General features: G+C 40.8%; 1 protein-coding gene across 7 annotated transcripts in view; it reads right to left on the bottom strand.

The window, feature by feature from the left end:
- Positions 1 to 25345, bottom strand: part of Fbxw11 (F-box and WD repeat domain containing 11) — a 96331-nt gene that overhangs the window by 55357 nt on the left and 15629 nt on the right. For 2 of the 7 annotated variants that reach the window (XM_055604608.1, XM_055604603.1), the window contains one exon: positions 6615 to 6716. The exons of the other annotated variants lie outside the window; for them this stretch is intronic. In XM_055604608.1, the coding sequence (XP_055460583.1) occupies positions 6615 to 6716 (102 nt within the window). Of the gene's footprint in view, positions 1 to 6614; positions 6717 to 25345 lie in introns of those variants that run through there. 7 annotated transcript variants of the gene reach the window in all.

Raw genomic sequence — 25345 nt, 5'->3', positions numbered from 1 at the left:
TATATCCACAGGAATCAGAACTGTGTGTCATATCCCCTTGAGCTGGAGTTACATACAGTTGTGAACCATCCACCCTGGGTGCTGGGAACTCAACTCAGATTCTCTAGAAAAGCAGGCACTGAGCCATCTTTCCAGCCTCCAGCAAAGGGCAGTTTAAAATGTATTGTGCACGTGTTCCGAGGTTTTCTAGTAGTTCACACTGAGTATTGCTCTTCTACAATCAGACAGCCTTTCTGCTGAACTTTAAACTTGCTGATAGAAACTTTAGGAAAACTCAAAATTTCCCAGTAAATAATATATCCTTAAGAACTAATCATGAATACATACTAATGTTTAACGATCTCAGTGCTCACTGATAAGAGACTGATTAACTTATTATAACCTCTTAGATAATATAGCCAAACAGTTATTTAAGTATGGGCCTGGTGGGTCATGCCTGTAATCCTAGCACTCAGGATGCTGAGGTAATGGGATCAGGAATTCACACCCAGCCTGGGTTACATACTCAGTGAGACCCTGTCTCAAAAACTAACAAGATATACAGAGGGACTTACATTCACTAATACATACCATATTGTTCCATTAACAATATTTAAAAGTAGTTTATAATCAAAAATGCAATATGAAGTGTGAGCCTTTGTTAAAACTATATATATATATATATACATACATATATACACACATATATACATATATATACATATATATATGACATAAAAAGTCAAGGCAAAAATCACAGAATAAACAATAAAATGAAGTTGATATTATAGATAAATCGTTAATTTTTTTTTCTTTGTACTTACCTACTATCTAAATTTTGACAGGGAAAAAATGTTATTTCATAAACAAAATAAATAATTCTAAACCAATGGGAGAAATAAAATCAGCATTTTTACCAGCAACAACAAATGCCTTTAGTATAAGTTTTTATGACAGGGTTTTTATTCAAAAATGAAAAAAAAATTTAATGTAGTCTTAAACCCATTTACCTATTTCCTTGCCTTAAGACTACACTGAAAAGCCGTGTTCACCATGTATTTTGCTCTGTTGACTATAACCAAAGAAAAGTAAGATGCAGTGTTCCTGGCTCATTGCCCCATGTACCAACATGAAGAGGTGGCACAGAGCTAGCTGCAGAGTGTACACAATGTGGCCATCTGCATTCCTGAAAGTAAAATGGGAGCCAGCATGTGACAAATGACAAGTCCTCAGTAAAACTTGGAGGTCAAGAAAACTGTTTAGTAATTATACATTTTTTTGAGTGGAGACACATGTAAAGGTCAAAGGACAACTTTTGGGAGTCAATTCTCTCCTTTAAAAAAAAAAAACAAAGTGAGTACCGGGAATTGAACTCTGGTCATAAGGCTTGGCAACAAGCATCTTTACCCCCAAAGCCACCTTGTCAGCCCTATTTCTGGTTTTCTAAGTTAAAATCTAGGTAGTCCAAGCTAGCCCTTAACTCTCTATCTTTTGGTCCCTTCCCTGAGCACAGGCAAGGATGAAGCTTATGGTAAGTCCTGCAGGGCCCTTGTTTCAATCTTCGAACCAATAGGGGAAAAGGAAAGGAAAACAAGATTTCCACACCTTCCTAAGGTTTCTATACTTGTCAGCCTCCAGAGTACTGGGATTATGAACACACACCAACATACTTGGGCCATTTTATAGCCTTTAGTACCAACTGTTCCTTTTCATTCTTAACTGTAGTTTTAAATCTTTACATGATGACAGAAATCAGTGATTTGTCACTTTTTTCCAGTTACAACATCTTAGGTTTGTTTTTAAATGTCCAAGAAAACAGCAAAGCTGGAAGTCTGAAGACTGCTTGAGATTAAGTAGCGTGCTTCTCCTGTCTGCATATGTTTAGAAAGTTCCAAACCAGTTTTCAAATAAAATCCTCCAGAGAAAAGATCAACCCAGAGGTATTCTGGGTAAGGCAGAATTGGAGGGACACATGCCTGGGCTCTTCTATGCCTCTGCTGACTCCAAAAATCAAACTGAGGTTCATGGGATAGTTAAAACACTGCATTATCATCAACACTACCCAGCTGCAGGATGACATAAAGCCCCTGGGTGCTGGCTGGTAATGAGGCAGCTGACACATTTTGGAGGGGCAGGAGAGAGGCAGATGGTATCTGCTTTGTTGTGACCTTCTAGGATTTGAACTGAAGGTTGTGCTAGGCTTGCTAGGCTAGTGTTCTCCACTAAGCTACAACTCTAGCTACTCACTGTACTTTGCAAATTTTCCTATAGAAAAGAACGGGCGTGTGTTTTTAAAATATTTACATTAAAAGGCTCTAAAACTGAGAAATCCCAAAGGTCATCCTAGGCCTTCATATATTTAGACCTGAAGTGCAACAGAATAATCATTAGAAATAGCAAATCCCCAGTGTTTATCAGAAAAAAAGAACAAAGGTATTCAGGAGAGGCCACTGTGGAGCCAGAGGCACATGCCCTAAACACAAGCAGAAAACAAGGGCCACCTCACCTGCCTGGTCTTCTATCTTCTCTTTAACACGCCCTAGAACTACAAATAAGATGACCTCTTCTTCAATAGAGAACTCCCTGCAAGTAAAGAAAGAAATGGATTTCCATTCTCTTGCAAGAAGGCCTTCAGCAAGAGGCATTTGGTATTATCCTCTAGTTGGTAAAAACCCTGCAAGGTAAAAAACTACCTTCCTTTTTTTTAAAAGGGAATGTGCTCCCGGCTCAAGCAGCCAAAAGATGAATCTGGGTTTGCCAGCTTAGAGACCAACTCCAGCTACCAAGCCATCTCACCCTTACAGACCGGCCCTAACAGCAGCTACATCCTGTTGAAATGTAGCATTCCTAGCCCTCCTGCTCAGGCTCACAGTTGAGTTCTTTACAGCCCAACAAAACACAAAGGCTGCGAGGAGGAAAGTCCTGAAAGCGGAGTCATATGATCCTTGCTGTTGTTTCCAAAAATCATTCCTACCCTTCAAGGAACACTGTCACTTGTCGGTCTACTGCACTAAGCCTCTGTACTCCATTTTTAGCTTTTTGGTTTTGACATTAAAAATAAAAGAAATTTGTTTCAACTCTAAAATGACCGTTGCCAACTTAAAGAAAGCAGTTTTCACTCCAGTCAGGGCAGCTGTGCAGATCTAGGTTCATAACCCAGTTGTTAGATGAATATTAGCCTCTGGCAAGTCAATCCAATTCTGTAATTTCGTACACAAAAAAGCAACTCAGGTAATTTCTACAGAGGATCCAATGAGGGCAGGGGCATGACTCAGTGGACTCTCCTGCCTTACATGCCTGCCTGCGCACATAAGGCCTGGGATTCAGTCCTCAGGACCAAAAACCAAAGCCTAGGTCATAACACACAGAAAGTAGAAAGTAAAAGATACAGCCATCAGGGTTAATCTCATGCCAGAGTCCTGGAAAATCAGTGTTCTTGTATTATCTGATCTAAGAACCACCTGTCAGATCTGGGCTTGTGAAGCAAGCTCAGTTCAGCTAGATTCTGAGACATTGAGACACTTCAACAGAACTGTCATGAAACAAGTGGAGAGTGGACCAGGTTTAAACTGGTTAACAAGATTCTCAAAGCATATGTAGGTTTGGCTAACTTCAGGGCTTTATTTCACGCGTACACGCACACGCGCGCACGCACGCACGCACACACGCACGCACACACACACACACACACACACACTTCATTTGCAGTTCAGTCTGGATTTTCATTCATGGTACTGCTTACTACAAAAAGTTCCTTAACAGCAGGAAAGAAGTCTGTGCCTCTCATCTACACAATGGAGAAAGGCCCATGCATAGCATACCAGGGATATACTCATGGCATTATATTTTCAGAAATCCACTCAGACTTCCTAGCTCTAAGACTCGGTAGTGCTCATTTTTGGCAAAGGGAATATCTCAATTTAGCAGGCTTTTCTTCTTTTATGTTCAAATAAATAATGACTAAAGAAACCACACATTATATATTACTAATACAATTTCCACAAGTGAAGCTATGCTAAAAAAACAGAAAGAAGGAAACTAAAAAACCAGTATAGGGACAAGAGAGGCTGCACCAGGGCAGACTTGGATCTCAAACAACTGCTCCAGCAGTCACAGCTGTAGAAACCTAAGCCAGCCAGCACACATCATCTCAGCCTGGAGGCTACATCATCTGCCTCAGCTGCCACATGAGGAAAATGGGGACAGTAACTCCTGCATCTCACAGGTTCTCATAAACCTAATAGATGTGAAACATAGCAAACATAGCTGGTAAAAGACTCTTCTCCACTGGCAAAACCTGCAAAAGCTAAATCAACCTAAATACGTAATTACTATCGTCACTCCTGCTTTTTCAAAAATTACACACACAGCCACACAGGACAACAGGCTGAAAGCTGAGGTCATTATAGGGTCCAGGGTCAATTTCAGACCTCTACAGACTAAGTAGAATCAACTAAGGCTCTATCCTCTTCTAGTCTTTTTAAATGAACGATGCTGAGGCATGGAACTTCTAGAAGAGCTATTTTCATAATAAAACAAACATGGAACATGTCAACAGGTACTTCAGCACTGCCTGGAGACTGCAGCAAAACACTGGTACCTGGCACAGAAGAGGAGGAGGAAAGGCCAAGGGGGCAGCTCCGTGACATGACACTTACTTAGAATACACAAGGCCTAGGTTCAATCCCAGTACCAAAAGTCAAAACAATAATTAAATTTGAAAAGAAAAGAATTAAACTCCACATACACATTTTTGTTTAAAAAAGGCAACCAACAATAATACTTATATAAAACAAGTAAGCGAAAAGGGAAGAAATCTTCCAGGTTCATTTTCACACAGAACAAAATAATGACTTCATAACTCCAATCAGCTAAGCCCTTGGTTCATTTCACTAAGCTACATGCCTTCAATTCTAGGCTAGTCAAAGTAAAACCTTAATAATCAAAACTCCCAATGTACATCTAAATGCAATATTGCTCCCACTCATTGAAACAAGGGCCAATGAAAGCAACATTTCGTCTTTCCTCCTCAGAGGAAGTGACTGAAGAACTCTGAAGGCATCTCCCTGTTTTCAGGCGGAAGCTGTACTTTCTCCCACTTGCATCTCCAGAGAACCCACAGAGAACCCACAGCCCCGTACAACACACTGCTTGGTGCTTTATGCTGCCTGATTACTTAAATGAATGCAGGAAAGAGAACCTCAGATTAACAATTTAGACTTTATAACTACAATTATTCCCCTACTTGTACTGCCAGCTCTAGCTAAAACTGGGTCAGCCCACTACAAATCAAGGGCAGCCCTCAAGACATGTTGAAGAAACAGACTTTTATAATGCAAATAGTCATTCCCTGGTACCAAGCAGAGAGAGCACTGCAGCACCGCCTGCCCTTCAAGGCAAGGGGCTGGAATGAAACACTCAATTCTGTACCCCAGACTTGGGACCCGTCTTCTTCCATTGACCTAAGAACTGGGCGGTATGCCAAATCTAAACTCCAGCTAACTGTTAATGAAGTGCCGACACAATTTTCTAAAGATAGCAATTTCAATCAATAACCATGCCAGTGCTACTCAGAGGCTGACCAATAAATAAGCAAATAAAGAGCTCAATATCAATATAAAAGAAACTTTCTTCCAAACCCCTAGTACTATTTAAAAACTGTACACATGAATAGAAAGCCTTGAGAAAGAACAGTGAAATCACCCGTGGCATCGATATACCTCTAATCCGTTTCCTAAGATCTGAGCAGTATCAACAGGACACCAGAAATGTAATACTGCTTTTAAAAGAAAGTTATACCAACCTGTATGAACTATGCAGTAATAAAAGCTGATACCACCACTGACACATTTAATTAAACACACTCTCTAAGTAGACCTTCCCATGTAAAGCCATGATGGCTTTGGCCTTGGTTTTATCAGAAGCCATCAGAAGAAGATACCAACTACACTCCTACTGACAGTTTTATTCTGAGCAACCCCCACCCCCACCCATTCAAAACCCCCTCCCAATATTACTTTTATCTGTGGAATTCTCTGCCGGCCTTGGCCTGGAAAACTGGGTGGACCCTGAGGACAGGGATCAAATCTGGCCATTTTTTGGAGTTGGCTTAAACTGATGGTTCCCAGCAGCATAAAGCTGTGGTCTTTTAAACTTCAATTTGAGGTTTATAGTATAATCTTAACTGATTCCCTCCCCACTTTTTTTTTTTTTTGAATGGAGGAGAAAAGGTAAGCCAAAAGATGTTTCAAAATAGAAAAATCATCATTTTAATTATGAAAGCCTCTCAACTCAAAACTGTTAAAGGTAGCCAAATGGGAAATATCAGAGTATTTTGTTTTGTTTTTCAAAGGTTTAACTAATAAACATGAGAATCACAACTTTGAAGTGAGGGGGTAAGAATTAAAAGGCAGGAGCAGGTAAGGGGAGCAAGAAAGGACCCTTTAAGACCTGTGTGCTCAGAAGGGTCCCTCCTAGTGCTCCTCCTCCATGGGGGCATCCAGGCTGGAGGAAAGCAGAGGGTTACACAGAACATTTAGCAGACTTAACATTGGATTAAACACACTACTGCAAGTTTCAACAAATGTTCATGGCATACGTAAAAACACATTTACAACAAGAAAGAAGAGAGGCACCTGGAGACATCTGACACTGGGCATGCTCTGCAGGCAACTCAGTGCGCACATGCTCTCTACCAGGTTGGCGCAGCCTAGCCACAAAGACCTTGGCACAGAACACTGCAGGATGACAAAAAGGAAGGAAGAGAAGAAGCAGTTAGAGGCCGCAACAAGTCACTCCTTCACACAGGCAGCTTGAGTGTTAGTCAGGGCAGAGGTGCACCCATGCAGTTTAGAGGGCAGGGATGGGCCTACGTTTCCTGAACCCTGGGGAGCAGGCCCTTTTCTGTCTTATGGACAGGGATTGTATGCTGCCAACCACTCATTTCACGGATACAGTAAACAGAATCAAGAGGGAGAGAATGCTTAAATGACAACCCACTAGAGGGAACTATGAGCTTGAGTGTAAAGCAAGAGCACTTGAGAGAGCATAACACTTCCACAAGAGTTAAGGGATTGGAGTCTATCTCACACAGTCTCCGTTGCTTAGGAAACTACTGTAGCAGGCTTTCTGAATGTATCCCCTAACCCCCATTACCATACCATAAAAAACAGTGAGACTCAGTTGTTGAACACTTTGCACAAGGACACACAGCATAGTTAAGCTTCAGTCTGTTAGCTAGCAAATCCCACATTCTTTCAGTAAGACCAGGATGCCTTCTCTACTGAAAAGCTTTGGGGACCCAACATACATTATGTGAATAGTTTTGCATTTCTCTAAAGTAAAACTGCAGGAGACTTAAGAGAATGAGGCAAACAAAGAAGAGGAGAGATAAGTGATAGATACAGGTAACTAAGTACTTGAAACATACTTGTTTTCACTGTCATCAACATTCTGCATTCTCAGAGGAAAAACTTAAGAGTACTGTGCCCTGTAACTTTTCATTCTGGACTTGATCTTCAAACTTGGTGACAAGACTAAATGCCTGCCAGGCAGTGGTGGCACACAACTTTGATACCAGCACTCAGGAGGCAGAGACAGGTGGAGCTCTGTGAGTTCAAGGCCAGCCTGGTCTACAGAGTGAATTCTAGGACAGCCAGGGCTACACAGAGAAACCTGTCTCAAAAAAAACCGAACAAAACAAAAAGAATTATAAGCTTAATTCACTGACTCCATTCCACCCTTAAAAAAAAAAAAACAAAACAAAACAAAACAAAAAAACAAAAAAAAAAAAAAAAAACAAAAACGTGTTGCTTTCAAAGGAATTTTAAAAAAATGTAATGTAAAAATGAGCATATATTACAGCTAATAAGATAGTAACCATCAGACTACAGCATTTAATAAATATTTTTATTCTAACATCAATTAGTTTACAGAGGCAAAAAAAAAAAAACCCAATAATCACAATAAAAATTTTTAAACAAACAAACAAACAAACCCTGAAGGCAGGTGCTTGAGTTCTACTGAAATACTCCACAAATACTAGACCCAAGCCATGTGTTTGTCCCCCCAGCTCCTTGGTTTTCACTAGGAAATGTGCTACAATCAATACAAGTGTATTATAAACAAAGAGCTTTGCTGGAACTCAGATAGACCTGGGTTCCTACCCAGCATGCCTGCTCCTAGTTACAGTTCACTCATGATGTAGAGAATATTGAGGTTATCTGGAAGAGCCATGTATATCCAGGACACAAAATCAGATAAAGCAAATGGAATAAGCAACGGCATAACTCCCCAAGCAATGAAGAACATCACACATTTCCAACCTGAGTTTATTAAAGCCTCAGCATGGACAGAGGTAAAGCGTCTGATTCTCCAAGATAGACTCTGTCGCTCAATAGTTTTGTAACATGGAAAAGTAACCACAGAAAGACCTGTACACTTTTATAAAATACAATGAAAGCAGCTGTCATTTGGTGAGCTCCTCTGACCTGTTCCTATTATGACAACTGTCACAGTAAACTCTCACAGTAACTCCTGAAGGGCAGATACTATCTTGGTCTACAGATGGTCTGTTAAAACACTGGCTTGTCTAAGCTCCACAGGAATGCCAGATGATTCTAACCACAGTGATTTCAACCCCCGGAGGTCCTGTAACAAACACTAACTGGGACAGTAGTTCTATCAACCTGTGTCAGAATGTGGTCAGACAAAAGACCCACAACACATGTTCATTACATGGATTATTTAAGTTAAATAAACTCCCAATATCCTCAATAGTTCAATTTAGGGTTCTCTGGGCATTTCTGTTGTTGTTTTTCCTTCCTCTTGGCAGTCCTGGAAATTGAACCAAAGACTACAAGTAATCAAGAAGTTGAATCCCTAGCCACAACTTTAGGTTTCTTTCTGGACTGTTTAGTTTGCTGACTCACAAAATCACTCAGATCCTAGGCAAAACTTGCCCTGTTGGTTTTTTTGAGACAGATTCTCACTAGGTTGGCTTCAAACTCATGATCCTCTAACCTGAGCCTCCCCAGTGCTAGAGCTACATGTTTGCCAGCATGTCCTACTCTACTGGGGGGGGGGGGGGACGACACACAACAACAACAACAACAAAAACTTTAAAGGACACACTGATGGTCTAATTTCAAGAGTTTATGTTCCTAACACCCACAGTAGACAGACACTTAAAAATGGCAATATTGGGGGCTGAAGAGATGGCTCAGAGGTTAAGAGCACTGACTGTTCAATTCCCAGCACCCACATGGCAGCTTACAACTGTCTGTAACTCCTCACACAGACATACACACATTCAAAACACCAATGTGACTAAAATAAAAAAGAAAAATCTTAAAAAAAAAAAAAAAATGGCAGTGTTTCCTAAAAGGTGACTATGTCTTGCCATGCTAAACACAATTCACCACCATTTCAATCTTTACACACATTACTTTCCAATATTCAGAATAAAAGATGCAATTTCTTGTCTAAAAACCACACAGAGCTTGGTCTGAGCTGGGGCTGATCCCACTAATCCTACATAAGAATGCCAGCCCCAGAGCTGACAGATCTGCTTGAGAACAGGGACAGTGAGGACAGCGGGTTCCCAGGCACCGCCCACCTGCAACTGTAAAGCAACTGCCAAAACTTGTCAGTCAGAAATCACAACTCTCAGCTCAGCTTCCAGGTCAAGATGAGACTAAGACAATGGTAGTGAAAGGTGTTAGGACTGCTCCATTCCCACACTCTCAGTTATCCACAGATAACTGACCAGATACACTGCCGGAAGTCTTTACTGAACAGAAAAGGTTACTGTAGGAAATCCATATGCCTTGTAATAGGAAATCCACACATACTGTCCTAAGCACAGGTCCTTTTTGTCTAAAACAAAACAAAACAAGAAAACCAGAAAGACATGGGTCCAACTTGGAAACAGGCAAAAACAAAAGTTCTGTACTCATTAATCTAAGAACATCAAATAAAATGCAACTAGGACCTAAAGAGTAATTAATTTAAATTTCAGGACGTGGTTGGAAACTCGAGTTGTCATTTGTTGCTCGTTTTGTTTTTCAAGACAGGGTTTTTCTGTATTGCCCTGGCTGTCCTAGAACTGACTTTGTAGACCAGGCTAGCCTCAAACTCAGAGATCCACCTGCCTCTGCCTCCCAAGTGCTGGGATTAAAGTGTGCGCCACCACGCTTGACTAAATTGTCATTTTTTTTAAATAATGAAAACTATCTTCTTGTCAGCTATGTTTACAATGTGACTACTCCTCCCTCCCTTCTTGTATATTTTTAAGGTAATAGTGAAATAACTTTATCTACTGTTATAATAGGTCTGAGGAATTTACCCTGAATATTTACCAGTCTTAACAAATATGTATCAACCTATTTAGTCAACAAGCCACAATACCAAGCAAGCCTTTCTTCTTGCAACCTGAGCTTCAAACCCCAAAGACTCACACAAGGACCATCCCAGAGGCCATAAAATCTCCAATATACATTTGCTGCAAGTTCCTATTTATTCTAATTTAAGATTATTCATATCCATAGAAAACATGAAATAATTCACACTAGGTTCTAGTATTAAGGGCAAATACACAGTCAGGATAAATTCTTTTTCAATTCTACAGTCAAATAAAACACTGGCCAGGGAATCCAACTGTGCTTACTGTTTCTGCCACATTCATCACCAGCTGGGAAATACTTCAAGTCGATAAAAGACAAGAATAATAGCTTTTTGGCATTTTTCAAAAGCTGAAAGTTTATTAAAGGGGGTAACAGAGAAATGTCCTAGGTTTTCTTTCTATTACCATAGGAACCACAAATCAAATGAAAAAGTAGTTGCTGCCACCTTGTCTTCTCATTGCCCAGCTTGCAGAGCCTCACAAAGGCTGCCGCTGGTCTATTTCTAGATAGGATTGCTCTGAATCCCCTGCCCTGATTCCTTCTCAAAGAGGTAATTCTTTTAAGGCAGCACACAGAGGTATATTCTGTCATCTCTCTAATGTTTCCTGATTTAGAAATCTGCATTTTTACTGGTTTCCTATAATTCCCTCTCAAGTATTTTTCTTTAAACCACTTCCTACCAAATCAAATCACTACCTTCAGCTAAGTCCTACCAAGATGACCAAGATGAGATGTCTTCAACTCCATCTCATTCAATAAAAATATATATCTGAACTTGTATCTATCTGCACAGAAAAAATAAAAAGCAAGACTTTCCCCTAGACACAGGAGGTTATCTGGACAACATCTAAACACACATCTATACCACAAACAGACATCCTATCCAAAGGAGGAGGCAACTAAAGCTAAAATGATTAGTATGGGACAGCTAGGAGAAAAGATGAATTTAAAGCAGAATAAGGAGAATAAGCAAAGCTGAAAAATTAAGAAATAGCACAGTAAGGGCAAAAGCCATCTGGCTATTCACTCTTAAACGTGAGGCCGCAGAGAAGGCTCTGCAGATAAGAGCACTTTCTGCTCTTCCAGAGGACCTGAGTTCGATTTCCAGCACCTGTGTTAGGTAGCCCATAATCACCAGTTAACTAGAGCTCCTGAGAGACCTGACACCTCTGGCCTCCATAGGCACTGGCAGTTTCTGTGCACATAACCACCCATGTAAACACATACACATATACATGATTTAAAATAATAATCTCTTTTTTTTTTTTTTCTAAATGGGCCATGGGTTCTTAGCCCAACAAGTAGGAGATGGGGCATACTATTAAACACACGAGATGAAAAGTCTATTAAAAAAAGAAGAAGGAAAGAAAAAAAAAAAAAAAACCAATGGTAACAGGTAGAAGTAAATAGTCAAAACCATAGATGTCTTTAGTAGATTACTATAAATTTTGTTAAAGATCAATAAACATGAGTGTTTGGATCATTTAATTCTGTTAAGCAAGAAATTACAAAATGTAATAATCAGGGGTGGGGGTGAGAGGGCTCAATAGAGAAAATGCCTACTGCACAGGAATAAAGACCTGTACTCAGAGCCCCAGGTAAAAAAGCTGTGTGTAGTGGTGCACACTTGGAAACAGAGAAATGAGTCCTGGCAGCTAGAGAAAAAGCACAATTTGAGGAAAAGCAAAAAGGCTATTTCAAGGAACTACAAACCATTCACTTATTTTAGGTTTAAAAACACTGCAAACTTCGCTCAGTGGATGAGGAGCCAGTACTTACCAACACTCATAGTCCAAGTCCTTTTCTTTCCCATAAGATTCCCATTACACCCTCCTTATGAGATGGAAAACAAAGGTATCTTGGTAATGTAATGGGGACAGCAGACACAGGAGGACAGGGCACTGGGCAATAACATGCTCTCCACTGAAAATCTCCAGCCGGCAGTCAGCTCTCTAAACCTAGGTTTAAGAGCCAGCAGGACCCACTCAAATTTCTCTGTAAGACTGCGCTCATCTCAAGATAAACAGAACAAGCAATAAAATCAATCAAAATTAAAACAGAACAAGCAATAAAATCAATCAAAATTAGGAACCAAGCTATTGTATCTAATTACCTGTCCTGTCCCTTATCAATAAACAACAGTGTCTGTAATGGCAAAAGACCACGACGCTTTTCCACATCTCGGAAGACTTAGAACCTAGGCTTCTAATGTTAAATGGTGACCCATAAGACACAGCAAACATCAACAAAACAACTCTTATTTTTAAGATAAAGCTTTGTAAGTTGAGTTCAACACCCAGGTCCCACAATGGAAGAAGAGAACCCACTCCCCAAAGTTGTCTTCTGACTACCAGTCACATCATAGTGTGATACCTCTCTAAAGTTAATTCACAATTTAATTGCATTTTCCATACCTTAAAAAAAAAAAAAAAAAACACAATACTGACCCATACCTTCATGTGTAACAACAATCTTCCTAAGAGAAGGACACTTCACTAAGAAAGAATTGGATAATAAACATGTCATGTGACCATGACAGTTTCATTCTTAGCAACTGTACTTTAGAATTGCATTTTTACTTGTCACTGATATTACACCAGAGTATTTTCAAGCTGAGATACACAATAAGGGGGAAAAAAATGACAAGAGGAAAAAAGGAGGGAGAAAAAAGGGAACAAAATAAGGAAAATGGAAATTTACTATCTGCTGAATTTCAGAGATTCAAACAAGGCCAAACAATGATAGAAACTTGATAAATTAGAACTCAAAGCTAGAGCCAAACTTTTATACTATTCTCTCAGTTCTTTAATGTTTAATTACTTCATCTTGAGTGATGATCCAGGAAAAGACACACAATCTCCAAAGCTCACAAAGCCATCATGATCTGCCTTAGCAACTCCAGGAAAAGGATAAAGGATAATTAATTTTCCTTTCCCCCTTTTCTCTGTTATTTGTTTGTTTGTTCACTTTACAAAGGCGTCCTTGGTAATGTAATGGGGACAGCAGACACAGGAGGACAGGGCACTGGGCAATAACATGCTCTCCACTGAAAATCTCCAGCCGGCAGTCAGCTCTCTAAACCTAGGTTTAAGAGCCAGCAGGACTCACTCAAATTTCTCTGTAAGACTGCGCTCATCTCAAGATAAACAGAGTGCTAGAATGTGAACTCAAGCCTTACACATGCTAGCAAAGTCCTCTGTTAATGACCTATGCCCCAACCCTTCTTTTTGCTTCATGAGTAGCACACCGAAGAGTTAAATGAAGGTTGCTACAGGAACTTGGGTGATAGGTTATTTAAGGGAGTACGTGCAACTACTGTGGGTGGCAACACCACTTAAGATAATGTTTCTTGCCTGGCAACCCGTGCCCCACAACCATGAAGTGCAAGAGGAGGAGGACCATCCTCTGCTACAAAGTGAGTTCCAAGCCAGCCTTGGGTATACAAAAGCCTGCCTTAAAACAAACAAACAAAACTAGAATTCTCCCTGACTCCAAAACCCCTGCTTCCTCCCCCCCCCTTTTATTAATTAATTTATTTTCTATTCACTTTACATCCTGGATGTAGCCCCATCCCTTTTCCCCGCCCAGCCTCACCCTTCTTTTCCCTCCCTCACCTCTTCCTCAGAAAAGGGGAGCTCCCTTTCCCATCCACCCCAGCTCATCATGTTGCATCAGGACTGAGCGTGTCCTCTTCCCCTGTGCCCTGTCAAGGTAGTTCACCCAGGTGAAGTGATCAGAGAGCTGGCAAGTGAGTCCTTGTCTGATGCAGCCCCCACTTTCCTTACTAGAGGACACACACGAAGCCTAAGCCACCCATCTGCTACATCTGTGTAGGGGGGTTAGGTCCAGTCCATGCATGGCCCTTGGTTGATGCTTCAGTCTCAGCAAGGCTCTCCCTGCTTCCTTTTCTTATTTACACCGCCTATCTCTGTGTTTAATATTAAACTCTCCAAAGTGGCACGCTCTCCTGGTTAATTCACACTTCATCAACCTGTTGCTCGTATCTCAGTCCTAATGGAGTATAACAGGAAACTGACATAACCTCCTAGGTGTGACTGCACAACATGGATTGAAAGTTTGAAAAGCACGTGTATTACTGACTCAATTCACAACTAAGATATTATTTTAAGAGGAAAAAACAAAGACATTATCTAGGAACACAAAGATATCCATCAGATCTGATCACCATTCATAATGGCAAAGAAAACTTCCAGAAACAAGAACTAAGAAATACGTTACAGACTACCCACAGAAGCATGATGTTTCTGCCACATAGGACTAACTAGCAGGAACCCACTCATGACCTAGATAGACATTCAGAAAAATTCCAACACACTGAAGTAATTCAAGGAGCTTTATGTGAATAAAGGCAGTAACTCAGGACTTACAGAGTTATGGTTCCATTTTAATACAGAGTAAGATGCAATTATTTTTTGTTTACTCTTTCAGCCAGCCACATACAACTGAGAACACAGCATCCAGGTTTCTGGATCTGATGTCCAGAGAACACATCATATAAAGCACTGGCCTTTCCCTCCTTACTCGGGGATCTGATCACAGCCACTTGTCCCCTGACCCTTAATGAAGCAGAGGGACAAAAGAGCCATCAGTTTAGCTACACTCTTAGTTAGCAAAGACACTGCTGTAGCTTCCACACCTATGGCTACCAGATAGCTGCGTTCTAGTCAGAAAGCCAGTGACCTTCCATCTAAGAGGAACCGTACTTAACTGTACTTTACTGTGGCAACGCACGCTACACCATGCACTACACCGGGAGGACTTCCAGCGCACAGGACAAGCAGCAGAGATAAGCCCTCACCATCTGCTTTCTTCCTTCCTATTGGCTATGGCTCCATGAGTTTGCGCCCTCAGGGTTCCAGCATGCTGAAGAATTGCTGACCAGCCTGGTAGTACAATGAGATGGTGGACCTTTAAGTGGGGCCTAGAAGATGGTCATGGAAACATTGTCACAAGCCAAAAAACTTCAATCGTCTTTGGAAATGTGTGCATAAGATTCTACTATCTTCTAACATAGCAAGTTTTCATGCAACAAAGTGCAGATTTTATCTTGTTTTATATAGAACAACAGAACATATGGGAAGTAAAAACTTTTTCCCCATATGATAAATATTCTTATTTTTCCTAGGAAGAGATAACTATTTCAGGAAGATGGCTTGAGGACAATTAACTTTTTGATTCAAAAATACTTGCTGTATAATCCAGTATACTAAATACTTCAGCAAGCATTGTAAGAAACCAGACCAAATATTCTGATATCAGAAATTGTTTCTACAATTAAAGCTTTATAATTTTTCAGTTTACTGAAGGAAGAAATGTGGCTAATTCCTACAGTGCAAAATATTGTACACAAACTCCATCTCACTGTCTCCTACAGTACTAAAATTAGTTGGTATCTGAAAAAATCTTTTGTAAATCTACCGCAAAACTGCCCTATGCTTTCACCATCTAACGTGATTCCTGACTCTGCAAACTGTGAATTAGTGCTGAAAAAAGAAAAGGGCTCACACCTGTAACCCCAGCATTCAGAAAGTAGCAGCACCACACTTTCCAGACCAGCCTGGGCTAACACAGCATGTTCGAGGACAACCTGGATGCTATTTTTAAGTTCCCACACAGCCTGGGCTAGACAAAGACAAAAACAAAAGGACAATCAAAACTAAAACTAAAAACGAAAAGAAAATGGATTCTGCTAGTAATCCTGGGGAAGCCTCTGCTATCTCTAAGCATTAATAACTTTCAGAAGTTAACCAGTCCCTCCCCCAAATAAGCACACACCCTAATGGTAGGGCCTAGATGCTGACATTTTCAGACAAGACTTAGAAAGCAGTGGTGATAAAAATCCTGCTTCTTCAAGAACAACAAGGAAGTGAAGAATCACAAGCTTGGCTACCAATGGGGCACGTTTTACTAGCCTGCACTTTAAATTCTGCGTTCCATTTGTATTGACTGATTTTGTGCATACGGTATTATGTGGACAGAGTGACAACTATGCAGGAAGGCACAACAACCTAAGGAAGTGGTTCTCTCCACGTGTGGGCCCTAGCATGGAATCCAGCTGGGCAAGAGGTGGCTTTCCTCCCCGAGCCATCCACAACAGTCCTGTAACTTTATAGTTAAGTTCACACTTTTCTTTCCCATATGGCTACTGTTTCCACACCTTATACTGAACTTGACTTTACATAAGAAAGCTGTTTGTTGTCCTGCCCACCAGGCACCCAACAACTTCTTTCAGACTGGCTCAGTAAGACATTCCTGCTGTTCTTTGTGAGTCCCTCCACATTCTGTTTCCAGCAGGTAACCAGGTAAGGAGACTTGTCACTACCTGAAAACAGGGATTTCATTGCATGCTGAGGCTGAAAGGGACTCTGTCTTTTCACTGCTTTTCCAGCCAGGTCTCCTACATCTCTAGACTTCAGTTCTAAGTATGTAGACATTCAAAGCACTAATCTTAACAGCAGATAATGGTAATATCAGCCTAAAGGCTAATAAGTGATTTTTCAGGTATGCCCATGACTGGATGCACTGACATACTGTTCTCACACAGAGGAGGCAATGAAACGATGTAAAGGCCTACATAAACCTCAGAGAGCCAGGTGTGGTGGCACACACCTTTAATGCCAGCACTGGAGAGGCAGAGGCAAATGGATCTAAGTTCGAGGTCAGCCTGGTCTATCTGTCCCATGACAGCCAGAGCTACACAAAGAAACCCTGTCTTAGGAGGAAAAAATTCAGATTAAAAAGCCAAAAACTGGTTTAAATATAACAGGAAAATACTAAAATTACTTTTCTCCTCAAAAACTATACTTACTTGTTATATCCAGATATTTTATTACAAGAAACAGGAGATTATAAGCAATTGTCAAGACAATAAACCAATTTGTTTTTGTTTTTGTTTTTGTTTTTGAGACATGGTTTCTTTGTGTAGCCTGGGATGTCCTGGGCTTGCTTTGTAGACCAGGCTGGCCTCAAAGAGATTAGCCTGCCTCTGCCTCCCCGAATGCTAGATTTACTTATTCATTTATTCATTTACTTCATGTGTTTGAGTGCTGTATCTGCAGGTACCTGCATGCCAGAAGAGGGCATCATATCCCAGTATAGATGGTTGTGAGACACCATGTGGTTGCTGGTAATTGAACTCAGGACGCCTCAAAGAGCAGACAGTGCTCTTAACCGCTGAGCCATCTCTCCAGCCCCCAACAACAAACCAATTTATAGCTTAGTGTTCTCAAGTCCTTACAGTACTTGTATGCAACAAAAGCTCAATAACTACCAACTAAGTGAGCAAGTAATCAGCAAGTTGACTCTAGAAAAGTCTACAGGATGGACCTGGAGAGATGGCTCATCAGGTAAGAGCACTGGCTGTTCTTCCAGAGGACCAAGCCTCAAATCCCAGCACCCACATGGCAGCTCACAACTGTCTGTAATTCCAGTTCCTGAGAATCTAACAGACAGACACACAAAATAATAATGCACATTAAAAATTTAAAAAGCCTACAGGTAAAGTAAAAAGCTGAGCATAAGGCTTGTTGAACAGCCATAATTTTCTGTCACATCACCCAGTCACAGTGACTATTTCAGTGTGCTCACAACAATCCAAGGTGGAATCAGAAGACCTGTGTGGGAGCCGGAAGAGAAATCTCTTTCCCACCAAGCTGGGCAACAGAGCTGAGAACCGGCTGCTGGAGATGCCACACCCTAGCCTGGAAGCGCACACACACCTTTCTCCTCAAATTACAGATGCCCTTTCTTGGCTTTACATGGTTTGATGTTTTTGATGACTTTCATCTAGAAAATCCTCACAAACCTTTACTATTTAGTCCAAACAAATATAGGTAACTAGGTATAGTGTCACACACCAGCGATCCCGGCTGACAGAACAACTACCTCTGGCAACGTGATCACATCTCGATCTGATTATTCATTTGTATTCTTTATCACATCTGTTCATGGGCTGAAGCCACGGCTCAACAGTTAACGGCACTGGCTTCATTTCCCAGCACCTACCTGGCAGCTCACTACTGTCTCTTAATGCCAGTCCCAGGGGATCTGGGGATCCGGCTTCTGGCTACCTCAGGCACTGCACATACACGCAGGCAAACCACTCAATACTTGGAAAATAAAAATAAACAAATCTTATAATATACTTTCATAAAACTAGTAGCCCTAAGTAAAGTGTTCCCTGAATTCTCTGCGCCACTCTAGCACATTACTAAACATGAGGAAGAGGGTTGTGGCAACTCCCACAGCAGAGGACTGGTAACTGCTGCCTGAGTAGGAGCAAGCTGGGATTCTAACACAAACTCTGGAACTCAACTAATGACAGGATGTCCAGGAGGAATATGCACAGAACTGGAGAACTGCTGATGTAGAATCAGTGTCACAACTCTTAGGAGTACAGAAAAGGGATTTTTAAGTCTTTAAATTTGCACTGTGCCAATAATTCCACTCTTAGTATATCCACCTGAAAAGAAACACCCCCAAAAGTCTACATAAGTGTTCACCAACTCTATTTCTAAAAATCCAACAATATAAACAATCTAGCAATAAAAAAGGACTAGAACAAGAACAACTCTTGAGGCTGGAGAGATGGCTCTCAGCAGGGAAATATACTGCAAAATCCTGAGGACCACTGTTCTAATTCCAGCACCCACATAAAAAACTAGGTAAGCCACAAATGTCTGTAACTCCAATGCTGAGAGATCAAACTCCCTCTTTCTGGCCTCCAGGTACACACCTGTACATGTGCATATATTCACACAAAACATCAAACACACAAAATCTCTTTTTAAAGGATTGAGTCTTAAAGCCATGCTGAGTACGACAAACCAAACATAACCGAGTACACAGTGTATACAATGACTTTAACCATGTGAAATTCCAGAACATTGTTGAACTAATAACAGTTACAGAAAGCAGGACACTGGGGATTGGGATGGGAGAAGGTTGATGACTGCAACGGGAAGTGAGGAAGTTGTTTGAAAGCACAGAAATGAACCATATGTTGATTATGGAGGTGGTTGTATGAGCATATGTATTTCTGGAAATTAAAAAAACTACACTTAAAATAAGTAGTGCATTTAACTGAACATCAACTCTACTAAGTTAATTAAACAAAAAGCAAATAAAAGCTACAGTAAAGATACCAGCACACATCTATTAAGCTGGCTGACAAGGACTGGAGAGCCACCAGGTGATGGATTACACTGGAACCCTACCTTAGCAATTGAAGCTTAAACTGTACTAGTACCTGCAATCCACTCAGAGGACACCTGAGCTGTCTAAGTTCCCTACGCTCACCCAAAGACACTTTTATCTCAAGTGTCTTATCTAAGTTCCCTATGCCCACCCACAATCAAACTTTTCTATCTCAGAGCTGTATACCCAACAGAAAAATGGGATTCTGTCTACTCAGAAGTATTACCCACACGACTAAGCAAAAATTGGAAGCAATTCCATTAATTATCAACAGCAGCCAAGTATTCAACTGTTCAAGCGACCTAATAAAAAGAGCAATGAACTAAAAACAGAAAATGCAGAGGGGCAAAATAGGAGAACTTCATAAACATAATCATGGGCAGAGTTACATGAACATATGACTGAAAGAGACAAAGCTAACCTAGAAATCCTATACCTTTGGAGGAGTTGGCTGACAGTGGTAACTCTTTGAGGGTGTTTTGTTTTCTTTTGTTTTGTTTTGTTTTGTTTTGAGACAGGGTAGAAGTGATCTTTATCACGTCCTGAATAGCAGCCAATTTCAAGAAATGTCGTTAGTGAATATAAGTATCTTAGCTGTAAAAAGCATTTTTAATCTGTTTTCCTTTTGTTTGAAATACTGAGAACCCAATTCAGAGCCCTGACCATTTAGGCAAGAGCTGGCACTACTAGTGAGCTAAATCTTCAACCCCAGGACTTTGTGTTTTAAAGTTTTAAGAACTTACAGGTCTGGCTCAGTCAGTAAAAAGCACTTGCACTTGCCATTTGACCCCAAAGGACCTGAGTTCAGTCCTCGAAACCATGTTTAAAAAAAAAAAAAAAAAAAAAGATGGCTATCTACAGTGTAATTTAATCCCATCTCCCCACGGTGAGGTGGGAGGCAGAGAGAGGCGGGACAACCAGCCTGACTCTGCCTTAAGGAAGCAGAGAAAACAACCTCTGGGGGTTGTTCTCCGGTTCCAGACACATGGTGGACGTGCCCTTTCACACTCACACAGGAAGACTACGGCTTTTTCTTTTTACATAAGAATTATACTCTTTTGTCAATCCATAGGCACACCATGCTCACATCCACAAGTACACTCTATCCATTCTATATCTAAAATGACTCATTTCCTCCTCTTCCACCATCTGTTACTAGCTTGTCATTTCTTCCCTAGAATAATGCAAGTCTATTAACTGCTCCAATTTCTCGTTTCAATGCAGCCTCCAAACTGGCTGCCAGAATAATCTTTGTAAAGCACAGATGCTGCTCAAATTTCCGTAATCCACATCTACTGCACTCATCCTCTGTCCACGCAATAACCACAAGCTCAAGTACACCAGCAGGTAACATGAAGAGGGCATGATGGGCAAGGGTAGGCAAGAAAGCACAAGTTCTAGTTCAAAAGGCCTGGCCTGTAACCACCACACTCCTGTCTTCACACAAAACCAGAAATGGGTGTTTTAACATACAAGGTCCCAATCCTTAAAAATCTATTCAGATCAAAAACTGTCTGTAGGACTCCTGTCTGTATAAACTAGTCTGTAACTTGTGACCTAAGATTTATTTATAATCTACCTTTCCAAATTCATATACCTCAGTTGCTTCATTCAAGCTAGCCTACCTAAGCAATTCATGGAGCTACTGACTCATCCCTCCTCACAGAAATCACACACCCTTTGCCAGGCATGGAGGACACATACCTATAATCACACCCCTCGGGAGGACAAGGCAGAAGACTGTCGTATGTTCAAGGCCAGCCCAGGCTACGTAGCTAGGCTGTGTCTCAGAAAAACGTGAGAGACAGCAGACACCTGCACTCATGCCCACATATTGAAAAATTAACGGAGGTGGAAAAACATGTCAGTGTTTTAAAAGCAGTCGCTGCTCACGCAGAGGACCAGGGTTCAGTTCCCAGCACCCACATGGTGGTTCACAACCACCTGTAACTGCAGTTTCAGGAAATCTGAAGCCTTTTTCTGACCTTCAATGGACACCAGGCACACATGTGATGCACATTCATTCGTGCAAACACCCACACACAAAAATCTAAAAATAATGAAATATTAAAAAAAAAAAAAGATAGAGAGCCTTTTAGGCATTGCCCCCTGATTATCTTTGCTATGGCAGGCCTCTGTCCCAGTATATCTATGTCCATGTCTACTTTACTGTAAGCCTCAAAGAATAGCTTTTAAAATGTGCTTTATGGAGCTGGAGGGATGGCTCAGTCTTACTGTGCAAGCATAAAGCTGGGAGTTCACATTCCAGCAACCACGTAAAATCTTGGTGTGTCCTGCACGTGCTTTTAATCACAGCATAACCTAGCCCAAAAGGCACAGGCTCCAGGCCCATTGAGAGACCCTGCCTTAAGGAGGCACAGCAGAGAGTATACATAAAGACACCCAACACCTTTTTTAGGCCTCCTGAGCACACATACATAAGTATGTATACCACACATATAAATACTCACACACAAAACAAATAAAACATCCCTTATGAAACCGTCTTTGTTCTAACTCCTGAAACAGATTCAGTTCTCCATGAGAATGCAAACCACTGAAGCAACATATACATCTGATTCTATTCTATATTCCTCATAATACCAAAGAGGACATGCCCAATAACAAATGAATAAACTACTTACCTACTTACGTAACAATGTGCACCTCAATTTGATGGCCATTACGTTAGCAAGATCCCTTAGATTTCTCAATATCGAGATTATCAAGCTCAGAGGGGGGAAATTGTAATGTTAAATTTGAATCAGAAATAAGATGAACTCAGGGTTCCTTTTAAACATATTTCCTAGTCCTGTCTACCTCCACGGTCTACAAACAGTGACAACAAATAGCTTCTAGAAATAGCCCCATAAAAGCCAGTGTCACACAACATAGCTCTGAGACAATCTGATCCCCAAAAGCCAGGAACACAAAGACTGGTGGGGCTACAGCAAAAGAAAGTGGGAGCTACTAAAAGGGGCTCTCGCTAGCCAAATCTGGGACACTGAGAATCAGTAAGGATGGTAATTGACTGTTAACTCACCGAATAAACAAAAGCCCATGAGAGTAAGATGGCACAGATAAAAAGGTGGAGAATCAGGCAATCTCTGTGAACACTAGCTAATAAACAGAAGAATGACAACTAGAGCACAATTTTGTAACCCTACTGTAATAAAAGACTTCAGAGTTGAAAAGCTGTGAGTCTCTAGGTAAGGAGCTATAAGAAGACTGTTATAAGGTGTCAAACAGTGCCCTGCAGACAACCTTGCCAAGAGCAGAGGGGAAAACTGCAATTATTTTAGAGCTCTGGCTGCCACTTTCACCAAGGAACAATGTAGTACAGCTCCTAATGCCTCATGATGCGATCCAGTGTGAGGGACATTTCTCCTATGATGAAGCATTCCTACCAAAAAGCTTAGCTTAGATGCAGCTCACCAAAGCTCCAGTATACAGGAAGTAGAAGCTAAAGAAGCTAAGTTAAATGACACCATGAGGAAATACTCAAATGAATGTGGAATGTTGCACATCACTGCACATGTATAAGGCAACTAAGCAAACTGGGCTCTTCTAAGAAGTCAGTGGGGAAAAGAAGGAAAGATATATAGCTTATTCTAAATTAAGACAATAGATAACTAAATACAAATTTAGGGGCAACAATATCAAAACGTTTGCAACTGACTTTCAAAATTTTTTGCAACAACAACAAAAAGATCTTTATCAGGATAAGACAGAAGGGAGAACTAGGGAGGAAAATAAAAGGAAGAGAAATAACACAGAGAACACTTCTGACAAGGCGTTCACGATGATTGCTGAGTCCAGGTAAAAAGAATGCTTCCTTCCACCTGTTTGACTACCAGCTCTATGTACATATGCTATTTTCATGTAAGATCAAGGGATTTAAACTCAATGCTAGAACTAACTACCCAGCAAGCAGAAGGCCCTGGGCTTAGGGACTCGACAGAGAGGACAATGATTTTTAAAACTTCCAGTTTAAAGTCCACTTAACACCACTAGAGAATCAGGAAATAAGTGCAGACTGAGGCAAAGCTTGTACAAGGTACAATACTGAGGATCAAACTCAAGACCTTGCACGTGTTACACAAGCCACTGAGACAAACCCACAGCCCGGAGCCAGATCTTTCAAAGTACCTACCTAGACCACCTCCTCCTTGGAATCTGCCCTGAAGATATACTACTTTATATGTGAAATGGCGTATATACAAAATTATTTTTTATAGCACTATACGTTATAGTTAAAGACTGAAATGATCCACATACCATCCATCAGTTCAGGCTAGTCACACAAATTACAGCCTATTTATACAATAAATCAGCTTGCATTTTTAAAATGTATCCCTCAAAAAACAAGGGCCCTTTGGGAATTCATAGGTAAGATGATCACATCATATTTCACATTAAAATAGGTAAGATTCAAAGGATGGACAGATGGCAAGGTGGTTAGGAACACAGGAGTCTGGATTCAATTCCCAGCACCCACACAGCGGCTGACAATTGTCTGTAACTACAGTTGCAGGGGATCCAACGCCCTCTTCTGGCTTCAATTACCAGGCATGTGTGTATGGTACACAGATATGCATGCAGGCAAACAAACAAAACACTCATACACATAAAGTAATATTAAACAAAATGATTTTTAAAAAAATAAGGTTCAGGCCATGCATGATAGAACATGCTGTTAATTCTGGTACTCAGGAGGCAAAAGGCAGGCAGATCTCTGTGTATTCAAGGCCAGCCTGGTCTACACAGCAAGTTCCAAACTAGCCAGGACTGTATAATGAGACCCTCATCTCAAACTAATAACAACAATAATAAAGCATTAGTAATAATAACGATTGCAGGTGCATATATAAAAGGTTATGTGTGAGTGTAGAGAAAGAGTCTTGCACTTTCTTTTGCATTGTGTACCTTATGGCTCATACCACACATACATATAATTCACTTTACAATGTGGCAAGTACTGATGGCCATCTCTGACAGTCTTAAGGGGTCAAGGTAGCATGTAGTAAAAAAGAATTGTGTTAAAAGTCCCTTAAGGAGGGCATGAAGAGCTAACTCAGCAGTTAGGAGGACTTGATGCTCTTACCCAGATCTAGTTCCCAAGTCCCACACCTCTAACTCCTCTTCTGGCCTCTTTGGGCACTGCACACATGTGGTACACATACATAAAAGCAAAACACCCATACACATAAAATAAAAACAAATAAACCTCTCTCTTTTTTTTAATCCCCTAAGGCAGTGGTTCTCAACTTGCGGGTTGAAACCCCTATGGTGTTGCATCAGATATCCTGCACATCAGATATTTACATCACAATTTTTTAAATTATTTATTTATAATTTACATAGCATTCTCCCTGCGTGTGTCCCTGCCCACCAGAAGAGGGCACCAAATCTTATCATAGATGGTTGTGAGCCACCATGTGATTGTTGGGAATTGAATTCAGGACCTTTGGGAGAACAGTCAGTGTTCTTAACCACTGAGCCATCTCTCCAGCCCTTTACATCAGAATTTATTACTGTTGCCAAATTATGGTTATGAAGTGGCAACAAAACATTTTATGGGTAGGGTCGCCACAACATGAGGAACTGTATTAAATGGTTAGGAAGGTCAAGAAGAACCACTTAATGGTGAATTTGAGGTAAGCCTGAACTACACAAGGAGACTGTCTCAAAATTAACTCCCTGAAGGAAGTGCTACACTAGAGACCAACACAGCATCTCAATTATTC

This window comes from Psammomys obesus, unplaced genomic scaffold, assembly GCF_907164565.1.
Source record: "Psammomys obesus unplaced genomic scaffold, mPsaObe1.curated_primary_1811, whole genome shotgun sequence".
Classification (NCBI taxonomy): Eukaryota; Metazoa; Chordata; class Mammalia; order Rodentia; family Muridae; genus Psammomys; species Psammomys obesus.
The sequence above is the reverse complement of the archived record's forward strand: the minus strand, read 5'-3'. Positions and strand labels throughout refer to the sequence as shown.